Source organism: Solanum stenotomum, chromosome 11, assembly GCF_019186545.1.
Source record: "Solanum stenotomum isolate F172 chromosome 11, ASM1918654v1, whole genome shotgun sequence".
Lineage (NCBI taxonomy): Eukaryota > Viridiplantae > Streptophyta > Magnoliopsida > Solanales > Solanaceae > Solanum > Solanum stenotomum.
Genome location: NC_064292.1, coordinates 40,048,068 through 40,061,874, shown reverse-complemented (window position 1 = coordinate 40,061,874; position 13,807 = coordinate 40,048,068). Strand labels below are relative to the sequence as shown.

At 39.1% G+C, this 13,807-nt stretch overlaps 1 protein-coding gene across 1 annotated transcript; it reads left to right on the top strand.

Moving 5' to 3' along the window:
* Nucleotides 1-7,628: 7,628 nt before the first annotated feature.
* On the top strand, nt 7,629-8,969 carry LOC125845907 (uncharacterized). Its single transcript, XM_049525396.1, has 2 exons — nt 7,629-8,025; nt 8,125-8,969. Exons 1-2 carry the CDS (start codon nt 7,629-7,631, stop codon nt 8,967-8,969), a joined length of 1,242 nt encoding a protein of 413 aa, XP_049381353.1.
* The last annotated feature ends 4,838 nt before the right edge of the window (nt 8,970-13,807 follow it).

The window sequence follows — 13,807 nt, the reverse complement described above, 5'->3', positions numbered from 1 at the left end:
CTACTAAGTTGCAATTTATTTACCTTTATCTAATACTATTATTTTGTTAATTTAGTTGTTTTTATTTGATACTCATGGGTTGTTTGATGCAGTAAGGACAATTTTACCTGAAGCACATCAAAGATATTGTGCAAGACATATTGAGGCAAATTGATGCAAAAGATGGGGTAAATGTGAGCTGAAGAAGTTGTTATGGTGGGCTACATGGTCCTCATTTTCAAAGGAGTTTGAGGACCAACTTCAAGAGATCAAGGAAGTTGATGAAGAGGTTTGACAAGATTTAGTATCCTCCCAAAACATGGTGCAGAGTCTATTTAGATACAGTGTGCAAAAATCAGGTTGTGAATAATAACTTTACAGAGTCCTTCAATGCTTGGATACTTGAAGCAAGATACAATCCAATTATTGGTATGTTGGAAGACACCAGGGTCAAAATAATGGAGAGGTCGGCAACAAAAGAGGTTGTTGTGAGAAAGGGGAAAGAAGATGGGTTTAGTCCCAAAAGTGAGTTGTTGTATATTGAGTATTTGAAGATATCCAAAGTTTGTAAGGTGAGTGGCAATGGGGATAATGTCTATGAGGTCATTGAAGGTGCAGATAGACACATTGTCAATTTAAAGGAGAAAAAATACACATGTAGAACATGGGATTTGGAATTCCATGTCCTCATGCAATTAAGGCCATGGAGCACAAGAAAATGATACCCAAGAATGAAATTGATTGGTATTACAGTAAGCATGTTGCCTGGGAAGTTTACAAACACAAGTTACAACCTGTTAAGGGAAAACCATTCGGGAAATGTGATCAGTTTCATGCCATTGCACCACCAAAATTGGTTAAGCTGGTTGTCTGTGTTTTGGTACTGTTGTATAGGTTAAGTGTATCAGCTAAACTTATGTTTTTCCTAGACTAAGTGAAGTGTGACAAGTTTAATAGTATGTGTTTAGTAAGTGACATTTGCTATTATATGACCAACGTTTAAATGTTATGTATGGTGTCTGTGTTTAGCCTTTGTGCAAGTTTAATAGTGTCTTTGTTTAGCCTTTGTGCAAGTTTAATAGTGTCCATGTTAGCCTTTGTGCAAGTTTAATAGTGACTTTGTTTAGCCTTTGTGCAACTCATGTAGAGTTTGTGCAAGATTAACTCTTAACTCTAATAAAATAGTTGCATTCACCTGTGAGCATATTAACCGGTAGTCTAATATGATAGTTACATTAACTTGTGAACCTATTAACGCAAATAAATAGTGTTAATTTATAAATACCAATACAAAATATGGTTGAAGCTCTAATACAAATGAACAGTTGAAAATAATTAACACTTGAAAATTACATTGAAGAACACACATTCTTATGGTTACTTACACAACATCTAAATCACAAATATACACTAACACAATTCAAAGGATAAAATTATCTAATACAAATGAACACTTGAAAATTACATTAAAGACACATCTTCCTTATGCTTAAGGAACATCTAAATCACAAAAATACACTAACACAATTCAAAAGATAAAATTCTCTAATACAAAGGAAGACTTGAAAATAACTAACACATTCAAGAACATATCTTCCTTATGCTTACACAACATCTAAATCACTAAACTAAATCACTTGAAAATTGCAACAACAAATACCATAAACACAGTAAATGACAATATACAGAACATCTTAAAGTTCGACACTTTCGCTTCCAAATTTCTTGATTTGTTCACCTCGAAGTAGTTTAAACTATCAAAATTCTCCAATTTTTTCTTTAAGTTGTCTCTTATAATCTTAACAGCATTAAACGACTCTCTCAAATTCTCTATTTTCAACGTAGCAACTTCCAATTTAGACTTAAGCAAATTTATTTCAGTGGAAGAATTTCCTGGAAAACTATCTTCCCACCTCAAAAATCCACAATTTTCAATCTGATCGAGAAAATGGAGAAGAACTCATAATCATATAAATTACAAGTAGAAATCAGACAAATTTACATTTACTGAAAAACGTTCTTCGGGCTTAGAACATCTATAAAATCCTTTTCTGGGGTTCAATAGAGTCCTTGAAGTAAAACAGCTAGTCATTTCACCACAAAAACAAGTCATTATCATGGAGTTACTAATTAAATCACAACTATTTTCAGACATGATTTAAGGTATGATTGAGGGAGATGATGAATCAATGAAGAATCGACTAAGAAAAGATTAAATTGGTCTAAGAATCGACAAAAAAGTTGAGAGAAATTGGTCGAAGAATTGAAGTAGTTTACGTCTTATGAACTAGGGTTTTAGTTTGACAAATGAAATACTTGAGAGAAATGGGTTTCTTTTAGGTTCTTAGATCGATAGATTAGTTAATCTGGGTAATAGGTCTATCGGGTGGGTTAAATGGGTGATGGGTGGGTATTTGAATTTTGGGTTAATTAATTGGTCAAACCCATTGGAATGCGCCACGTGTACCAAATAAGTCTTTTGTTAGAGTGAAGGGCAAATATGCTCTGATATTTGGACGGTAGGGGTACCAATGTCCAAAAAGTATGACGGAGGTTACTTGAATACCATTTACGATAGTTCGGGGTATATTTTTCCTTTTTCCCTTTCTTTTATAAGGAGGGGTTCCTTTTTTTTTGCAATAATTTCATATTTGAGTCTCATTTGATCTTTCTTTGCCCTTTACTTGGCTTCATTCATCCCTCCTTTCCATACCCCCAACTTAGGCTTTTGGCCTAAGTTGGCTATTAAAACAATACAATGCTTCAAAAAGTATTTTTGATGATAAGGTAGGGATAATTTGGTTTAAGAGGCTTATTTTGGCTGTCAACAAATAAGTTAGGCTCAAATGGTGCCAAAATGGATTCACACCCTCACAAGGTAGTCACAAAGGCTTTATGGACAATTTTGTTCCCTCTTTAAATTGTTGCCCAAGATCATGTCTCACATTCACCAAGATTCATATAATTTGACTAACAAGGCAAATTCTAGGACTCCACATGCATACTTTTAAGTAAGACCTCACCACATATGGCACTTTGAAATACACTCATTTAGCACATCCTGAAAAGATCAAAAATGTATGTGCGATGCTCATTTCAAGGCTTACATCAAAATGCAGCTTGTAAATAAAAGATTCACAGAGATCACTCAAAGGTGTAACCACATCGATTTTATTCTCGCAACACCAACACAATGCATCATGTTTATCATGAGTACAATTCAAGACATTGATATTGAACACAATTGATCCCTCAAATTGTTATCAATGAAAATTTCAAGCATTTCACGATCTAAACTCATGGGGGTTGAACGTCAAGGGAGAATGAAACAGAAATAGAGAAGCAATGTTTAACCCAAAAGTGTACTCTAATATAAACAAAAAGTACTACTACAACTGTTCAAAACTCAAAATAACAAAAATACAATCAAAAGGGGAATATTGGCACGAAGTCCCTCATCCCACCAAAAATAGAATATAGTGTCCTCAATGCAAATCAAATAAAAATACGAGGAGGCTGAGATAAAGGGCCCCCCTAACAGTCTATGCCTATGGAACACTCTCATATGAAGCCTCGGGTGGTGAAGCCTCAAAAAGGGCATCGATGCCAGGCAAAAGGATCAATGGAGGCGGCAAGGAAAGATCAACTGGGGTATCAGTGCTTGACGGAGCAATATGAGGTATGGTAGAGTCTGGAGTGGCTCTACTCGACCCAACCTCTGAAAGCTCTCGAAGAGATCTCTCTAAGATTGCCTAAAGAATGACCTCATCAGTCTCCTATTTATCTCAGTCAACGTCTCAGCAATTCCATGCGCTTTACCCCGCAACTCCTCCTTATCAATCTCCTCAGCCCTCTCACTCTCATCCTCAGCCACAGTCTCAACATGCATAGCAACCTCAAGCTGCTCCCTAGAGGAAGGCAAAACACTCGACATCTCGGGCATATGAGTAGGTGCATCTGGAAGGGGAACCTCACCCCAAAGCATAGATATGTCAGTCGACTGCAACTGAACCACCTCCACTCATAAGGTAGCAATTTCAGCCCTCATGGTGTCTAGTGCACCAAAGTTATCCTCAACCTTCTCCCGATCATCTATCCTAGCAGTGAGATCATCTAACCTTAAAGTGTGACTCTCAATATCCCCCTCACACTTGACCACCCTCTCTGTCAAAGGATCCAAGGCCTTCTCAATGGCTTGGTCAATAAGCTTGGGCATGTCCGGCTCAACTCGAGCAGCTCTAACATCTGTTAAAAAGGGGCCAGCAGGGGAGGAAGATGTAGAGATATATGCCTGCTCCATAAAAAGAGCATGTGCACTAGCCTCAGCTGCCAACATAGCGGGATCAACTACGGGCATAAAACCTGGTGGTGACAGCTTCTTCCGAGCGCATTGTCCCACAAATACATAACCTCAATCCTCTAAATTTCACTGGAAGAGACCGCTGTGATTCTAACATCAGTTTTCCCCAAAAGAGAAATTGCGCTCTCTTACATAGCTGCGTAATGAGCATTGAGAAAGGTAGAGAAGCCTATTTTTGTCTGGCCTATAACAGTATCTCTTCCACTATTACGTTGCTAACATTGATCTTCTCTCTCTTAATAATAGAACACACTAGTGATAAACTCTATCAAAGATACTTCATCCAATACTAAGCATCAGCTATCGTTCAATAGTAATATAACCCAACTTGTAAGTTGGGGTGGAGTCCCAAGAGAGTGGTTCGTACTCAAGAATCAATAGAAAAGCATAAATATGCTCAAGTTAATCATAGCTAAAAACACTTACGAATAAAAGCATGGTTTAAATTATAGGTGACACAAGTGTCAAATATCAAGGGGTTTGTTTGTACTATCAACTAAAATAGTAAATAACACGAAAATACGAATATGGAAACAAGATTCTTAGGATGTGATCGGATTATGGGGTAAGGTAAACAACTGGGTAATTGCAATTAATAGTAAACAGCTACAAATCAGTGAATAAGCTAGACTTTAGTGGGGTAAACTTTCTCTTGAACAATTTACCCTAAATCAAATTGGTTTCTCTCGAACACCAATAAGCGGCAATGAAATACAACCTTCTCTTTAGTCCATTCACTCTCTCGAGTTGAATATGTGGAAAAGGGTTTAGGGTTCACTCTCTCGAGCTGAACCCATGACAACCCAGTACCCATAGACCATCGATTCAGTAATTGTGGTTTTAAAACCTCTATCTCGAGCAAGCCAAAAACACGAAGCTAAGATTGTATTTACAACTACAACCCATTAAATTCAACCATAATTACTGAACGAAATCACTTTAAAACAGTAAATAAACTATCAATTAACAATACCCAGTAGTTAAATCAACCCATAATCACATAATCACACCATAAGAATTGGGGTTTTAGCTAGACATAGTAAAAAGGTAAAAATTGCTACCAAGATGTGTTTCCATCAACTCGGTACGATTGATATTGTCTTTACAAATGTCTAAGATGAAGAATCTTCGACACCCACTTAAAATTTCTTGGAAATGGAAATTTTGAAATCTTCAAAGCTAAGGAAATATTGTCTCTCTATTCAATTCAAAGTTCTCAACTTCAAAAACTAAAAAATATTATGTTTCCACAAGAGATCCGATATCAGATGCTAAGCTAAAAATTTAAACAAGTATTTATAGTTGTCAAAAAGTGTGCTGCGAAGGTTCAGTCGGCGCAGTAAGTTGGGATCGCCGATCCAACCGGCAATCCGCCCTTTAGTCATTTTCATCGCCGTTTTGCTTTTACCTTCGGCATCTTCAGGTTCTGTAACTTTGGGCGATATGGAACTGCATCACGGAACCGTTCGGTGACTCGCCGACACCTTATTTCTCTCGCCAACTAGATTTGCTCCTTCAGGGCTTGGCACTCTAGAACATTAGGCAAGACCCTGGCCGTTTGGCGACTCGCCTAATGGGTTACGCGATCCTCGGGCCTTCTTTCCTTCGTTCTTTCAGCTGCCTTGTTCCTTTTTGCTCAATAGTGTCCATGCTTTGTTCTTCAATCTAAATACCTGAAATTCAGGGATTAACATCAGTTATTGGAACAAAATATGTGTTTGAGGACACTAAATCTATTAAAATAAAGTCGTAAATGAGTTCAAATCGTGGACTCATCAACACCCCCAACTTAAACTTTTGTTTGTCCTCAAGTAAAACTCATGTTCAGCAGTTCAAAAAGGATTTCTCAAATAGTGCTACACAAGATTCAATCATGAATGCACAAAAAAAGACTCAACTTACTCATGCAAAGATCAATTGTGCACTCAAAGAGTCAAGTTGTGACTCACCAATATCAAAGAATCTCAAGTTCACAATACTTGCTTCAAATGCAAGTTCAAGCTCAACAAAGGTACTCAAATGCCCTCACACAAAGAATGATTCCATATTCACACACAATGGTTCAACAATTTAAAGTTTCAAAATCAAATACAACACTCACACTCAAAAAGATGAACACAATGTATGATTTCACCCATAGATTTGCCCATATTTTCCAACCAAAATTTGTTTCAACTCACCCAAGATCAAAAAGGTCTTTTCAAGGCTTGTAACGGGGCTGAGTGCAAAGGTATGGTCATTTATGCTCAATGGCTATAGTCTTCATGAAATGTGGTGTGAACAACACTCCCTTTCATTTTCTTTATCATTTTCCATTTGTGCTTACAACTCATCCCATTATTCACTTTCCATGAACTATTGGAAACCCCATTTCTTTTTGCATTTTCACAACTTTATTCCACAACTTTTTCTTTTTCATTCTTTTCTTCTTTTTCTCTCTTTTTTTTGTATGGAGGGGTTCCATTTTTCTCAAAGCATGGGTAGAAGGGGACTTTCTTGCACTCCTTGATTTACCTTCTCTTTTCACCACACCCCCAACTTAGGCTTTTGGCCTAAGTTGTCTATTCAAACAAATCATGAGGATTATGGTATTGGATCAAGAAAGGTTATGTTTTCATCAAGTTTCTTCCAAAAAAAGGTTAAGGTTCAAAGGGTGCTCAAAAGGAGTTCACACACTCACAAGGTAGACCACAAAAAAGGTATAATGTCAAATTGTTTCACACTTATTAAAGTTGCCTAAGATCATATCAAGAGATTGCATCAATTAGTCAACCGGACCAACGGGGAAAATTCTAGGTGTCATCACACATGGTTGTCGGTAAGCTCATCACACAAAGCATTGACACCAAAGTCAAACAAGACTCCACACTTTTGCTAGTGTGCAATGTTCATCACAAGAGACTTAATTCGATAATTGGCTAGTCACAACGAGATGCAAAGAGCTCACATATTGATTATGCAACTTCATTTGGCCTCATCGTAGCCGCACATTCATTTTTGTTCAATTATGAGCACTATTCAAGTCATCGGTATTGATTAAAATCGATACTCAAATTTGCAAAAGAACAGCCACATTCAACATAAACAAGCGGTGGCAAAAAAAATTTGGAAGGGTAAAAAATCATTTACAATTAAAAACACAGAGCCACAAGCTCAAACCTTCCACAAAAATCAGTGTACAACATTAATTTGGAAGAAGATGTTGCAGGCTCGAGAGTTAATTGAACTCCAAATATTATGGCAGACTAGAAATGGATCAGCTTCCCTGTGGCACGACAACTGGACAGGAATGGGGGATTTGTACACAATTTCAGGGGATGACTTTGAATGGGATGAGACCTACGTCAAGGTACCAGATCTTGCCATTCAAGGAGAATGGAACGTGGATATTCTGAATGATATTTTACCCTCAGATCTGGTGGAACATATACTTTGTCACATCAAACCACCTAAAGAGAGATGTACTGAAGATAAACCATGCTGGATGTTGGAGTCAAGGGGAGCCTTTACAGTGAAGACTACATGGAATTATATAAGGCATAAGGAGGACCCTAACAGAATCTATAGGTGGATATGGACTAAAGGAATGCCGTTCAAAATGGCCTTTATGATGTGGCGAATATGGAAATTTAAGATCCCAGTGGATGATAGGCTGAGAAGATGGGGTCTAGAAGGCCCACCGAGATGTTAGTGTTGTGACAAACCTGACGAGGAAACACTTTCTCACGTGTTTCTAAAATTAGATTTTGCTAACAGGACATGGTCCTACTTTTGTTCTTTTGCAGGTTTAAACATTACTGGATTACAACTAAGAGAAGTGATAATGTTGTGGTGGGGGGCCAGTATCAAACCAGACCAAAAGTCATTCTATAGAGCTATGCCAAGCTTCATAATATGGGAACTATGGAAGAGGAGAAACAAAAAGAAGCATGAAGGAAAGAACATCTCCATACCAAGAGTCATACATAATGTAACTAGAAATATGTTTATGTTGGCAAAGGTAAGAAGGCCTAGTATGAAAAGTAGAGGTAGCTGGGCAGAAATTCTGAAGGCAATGGAGGACTATAGGCCAAGAGTGAAGAAGTGGGAGTATCCACAAACAGGGTGGATTAAATATAACACTGACGGAGCATCTAAAGGAAATCCGGGAGTGAGCTCTTATGCATTTTGTCTAAGGAACGAGAGAGGAGATATTATGTATGCTGAAGGTGCGTGTATGGAAAACACTACAAATACAGTAGCAGAAGCAAAGGCCATCCTAGAAGAAAGTAAGCATTGTAAGAAATCACATTATAATCAGGACATCATTCAAACAGATTCTATGCTAATGTGCAAAGTGCTAGAAGGAAAATGGGCTACCCCATGGATAATCACAGATCTGGTGGAAGAAATTAAGACAATATTGAAAGACATACAACATACATTCCATCATATAATGAGGGAGGGAAATCAACTTGCGGACTACTTAGCAAACAAGGCGATAAAGAAAGGTACATGCAGATATGAGGATTTTAATAGTCTTGAACCTAATGGAAGAAGAATACTAAACAGCGATAAAAGTCAGACCCCATACATACAAATATCACCATTAAGGAGGCAATGGGAAGGGGGAGGATCGAGCCACAACTAAGGTGAGTAAGTTTCTGGGAAAGGAAAGGAAAAAAGCAGAATTAGGAAACGCTAACAGTCAGGGATTATAAGGAGTAGGGTGACCGAATGAGCTAACTTGATTTATGTGTATTGTTTTTGGATTTGGGTATTAGACCCAAATGAGTTTGTAATTGTTTACTCCTGATTTGATATTAATGAAAGGCCTACCAAAATTTGTTTTAAAAAAAAAAGTGTACAACATAATTTCAGCTCAAAACCCAATATATAAAAAAACATGAATATTCACACAAAAGGTAGGCCTCACCCCACCACAAATAAAGTCATTTGTCCTCAAATGCAAATAAAAATATCAAAAAGTTAAATAAAGAAAGACAGAGAGGGAGGTAAATAGGGGATCTTGTCTACACAATCATTCCATCTGTCTGGGCATCAATGCCTGGTGCATCAATCTGGACTTGGGCCTCAGTACTCGAAGTCACCTCAGAAAGAATAGCAGTACCATACCCACTAGAAGCTGACATAGCAGACTCAGTCAGTGATGTCTGGATCACCGACTGCATGATCGTCTCCTCAAGATCTGGAAAGTCTCAATATATGCTCTCCTCCTGTCTCTCTATCTGCTCCTCGTCGGTCTCAGCATCTGACTCATCAATTATACCCTCATCCTTATGTATATCTCCGGTGGTAGCCGAAGGAATCTTTGAAGTATTAGGAGCATCCAAATCATCTGCAGCCTCTAGTAATGAAGTGGAGTCTGTAGACTTCAGATAGTCTACTTCATTCCTCAAGTCTTTTACCTTGGCTTTCAAACTGGTAACCTCAGAGGTCTCCCCCTGCCTGTTTTCACAAGCCTCGACTCTCGTGGTGAGAGTGTCAATAGAAGTCTGAATAAGGGTCACTGCAGCTAAAATAGTAGCCTCAATCATAAGAGGGACGTCTCTCTCAAGTCTGGTAGCCCTCACGTCAGTTGAATGGGCTAGATGCCTCATATTCAGGATCATTGCCTGAGTAATCTTGTCCTGCTGGGAGAAAGTGGATGTACCTGGAGCATATGAAGAAGAGGTAGGGGCAGAAGTACCTGAAGGCCCGGAGGCCCGGAGGCCTGGAGGTCGGAGTAGGCAAAGATGCCTCTGCAGGTATAGAATCAACATCAACCTCCGGAGAGGTATCTGCTGGATCTGCTCTCCTCCTATCATTCTTCTTGATCTTCGGGACCAAGTCACCGTAGGCAGTATAGAACTCCCAGACCCATGAAGGAATGTAAGGGCCTCGCAGCCTGGTAAACTGATCAAACCTATGGTAGTGGAGGGTGTTCCTCACATTTGACTACTTGCCTTCCAGGCCTTCTGTCGAGAGCAACTTCTCTTCTATGATGGTTCACAAACCATAACCTTTTAACCGGTTTACAAGCCTGGGATGAGGAATGATAGGTGGCATAGGGGTCACAGAAAGTGCCTGAGCTGGCACTGAGTCTGTTGGTGTGGAAGCAAGAGGGACTCTGGCTGAGTCAGGTTGAGATCTAGCCCGGATTTCATTCCGTCGGGACTGGAAATGATGGTCATCCTCAGGCCCAGATAAAGAATCCCGATAACCAGTAGTCACCCTATTGGATATGGGCCTCTTGCCCTTATCTTTGTCACCTAGAGGAGGCTCTTGTCTGCCCTTCTTTGGAGGGTTTGATACCCCTTTATTTATAGTGATACCCCGAGCTCTTTTTCGGGGTGACATGTCTATATTTGATCATACCATATCTGCAAAACATCGGGAAAAAGTTAGAAGCATTTAAATCAAAGGTACAGAAAATAATTGCAGACAGACTCACCGAACCAGCCGGTGAGTCACCGAATCTCTTTGGCGGGCTAGGTCGGGATCGTCGAAGGGATTGGCTCAAAAATTTTAGCAAGTCGGTAATGGGAAAGCCTTTTCGGCGAATCGTTGACTGCTTTCGGCGGATCACCGACTGTTTTCGGCAAGTAAGGGCTAGCCCATCGAAAGTTACAATGTAAAAAGGTTCAACGGTGCAAACAAAAAAGGTGATCAAGAAGACTTTTGGCGAGTCGCCGAGTGCTTTTAGGGATCTCAGGCTTCTCGCCGAAAGTTACAGAGCCAAACTATTCATTTAGCATGAAACTAAAGGCGAGATGGGGACCTTCGGTGAACTGCCGAGTGGTTCAGCGAGCTCGACACAGCTCACCAAATGACCCAACGTGCCTACTTTCAACCCAACTTCTCGAATTTAACCTCACAACCCCCGAAAACAAAATCAAAACATGCACAACTCAAATTAAAACTAGACCCACAACACCCATCACCCCGAGATACTCAGAATTCTCCCGAGTTTGCCAAATTTGGCCAATTGACGACTTTTACCCTTAAGAATGATGTCATCATTTCTATCATTAGGTAAATTACGTCGTTTGGCACAAATACTGGCTACTCAGACTTCACCCAAATAAACCCAACGACATGCAAGCACAACCCCATAAAATTTAACCAATTTAAAGGCATAACATTACGAGATTTCAACATTAAAAGTAATACGGGAAAGACATTCAAATTAGAGCAAGCATTCAAACATTCTAATCCTATCAGAGAGGCCAGGGACACCTCAATCAAGATAATAATGTTGCAAATGAGTACAAAATTGATAAAAATAGACTCGGGGTTTGGAAAACCAACCTTAGATGCTGATTAAAATGATATTAAAATGCTAGGCGGCAATGTAATATGATATACTGTGAGTTTACGATATTTTTAATATATTTCACTTAAGAGTTGTGTGTACCTAGGGCCTATTTGTATTGGTTTTTATGTGTTTTTATCATGTTTTGCAGGAAAGATGTTTAGGCGCTGAAGTAAAGAGAGAGCTGAAAGAAATGTAGAACACAGCATCTACGGAGGTGATCTACTGATCGTAGGTCCATTGAGGCTCCATAGATGGTGACTGTAGATCAGCAGGCAAGGCATGGAAGACAACTCAGGGAAATCTAACCAAGTGTGGAACTACGGTGGCTATTGACGGTCCGTAGATTGATCTACGGACCGTACTGTTAATCCGTAGAATGATACTGCGAGAGTTCCAGTACCTGATGTTTGAAAATTCTAAGTGTGCAGCTATGGAGAGGGATTGACGGACCGTAGATCGATCTACGGTCCGTACTGAAGTTCCATCGTTTGCTTCAGAGAAGCTGATTTTTGGACGCTGAAATATTTTCTAAGTCCTGGCTGACGGAAGGGACTCACAGACCGTAGATCCATTGATGGTCCACGAGTCAGTCTCGTGGATGAAGACGTGTGCCTGAACAAACTTTTCTTATTTTGTTTTCCTTTTAATTTAGGACTTGTTTTCTATAAATAGGGCACGTAAACCTCGTTTTTGGGGGTTAGACTTTATTACTTTTATTCTAGTTCTCGACTTGGGAGATTAACTTGCAACTTTAGCAATTCTTAATTTCCTAAGTTCGTTTTGAAGATTTTGGTGTTGCAATTCAAGTTGAATTTCTGGGTTTATTATTCTTCTTACGTAAGTTCGTAATTCTTTCATCTAAAACAATGAAGTGTGTTCATATGATTATGGGTAACTAAACTCCACAACTAGGGTTGTGGGAACCATGAACGATTAACAAAGTATGAATAGTAACTAAGCAATTCTTGAATAGTGTTGTTGCAAACATTGATAATTCTTTCATTTAGAAGTCTTTTTAACAAGTGCACGCGTTAGAACTCGCCTTGTTGTTACTTGTCGAACCAAGGAGGTAATCAACAAGAAAAGAATTATCAACATAGATTTAGTGTGATACTATCTAATAGGCTAGTGTTGATTGGTGCAAAGTAATAACTAAGCCAAACATCGATGTGATGTCTAATATGAGGTAAAGGTAAGGGTTAGTAAATTATACACACGTAGCCGGACCAAGGTGCGGGGTGAAATTCTCTAGATGTCGGACCAAGGATTTAGAGATACCTCACTTATCACTTTGCATGTAGTACACTAGGAAAGGATTGCTATTATTAGAATTATTGCGTTATGAGCTAGTGGGGAACATGTATACCCTAGTTAATTCTCTCATCTTGATAACAACCGAAATTGACTTTTGTTTACTGATTACTTACTGAATTCTTACAATTTGTTTCACAAATCCCCCTTTTTAATTACTTGTTTCTGGAAGTAATTTGACTAAACGAATATAATTGTTGGTTAAAGTGAATTCTAAACCATTTTCCTCATGGGATTGACCCCAGCCTACAAGTTAAGTTCTTTACTTGATAACGATCGCTTATGCTTCTTTAGGGAGGTGTAATTTGAGCGTATCAAATTTTGGCGCCGCTGCCGGGGAAATTGGATTTTAGACTAATTTTAACTACATTATTGAACTTTGGTCAAATATTTCCTAATTTTACTTTTTCTTTTGTTTTTGTCTCTCTCAGGTTCTGACTCAAGTGTATGCCAAGTACAAGGAACCAAGGTGAACCACTTACTCCTTACGATCCAAAGTTGAACCGAACTTTGCGAAGAATGAACAATCAAGGAGTTCAAGTTAATCCTATCAGAGACAATCAAGGAGTTCAAGTTAATCCTATCAGAGACAATCTAGGTGATGAAGCTGAGTTGCAACCTCCGAGGGTAGTTGGTGGGGACAACCAGGTTCTAGCTGAAAATCAATTGGGAGATGAAGTAAGGGTGCAGGGTCCACAAGGCCTACGACTACATGAAAACTATAGGGGCAACGTAGACGTGCTGACTCAGATGGACCTCTTGGCCTACCCCCTTTGCCTCCGGGGCACACATTTGTAGTGACCAGTAGCTTAATGCAGATGCTTACAGCGATGGGCTTGTTCTCGAGGTTGTCATCGGAG

Excerpts from the sequence above, each read along its gene's own strand:
- LOC125845907 (XM_049525396.1), top strand. The coding sequence starts at position 7,629 with ATGGGGGATTTGTACACAATTTCAGGGGATGACTTTGAATGGGATGAG. Across the intron at positions 8,026-8,124 it reads TCTAGAAGGCCCACCGAGAT|GTTTAAACATTACTGGATTA; the intron begins GTTAGTGTTGTG and ends GTTCTTTTGCAG.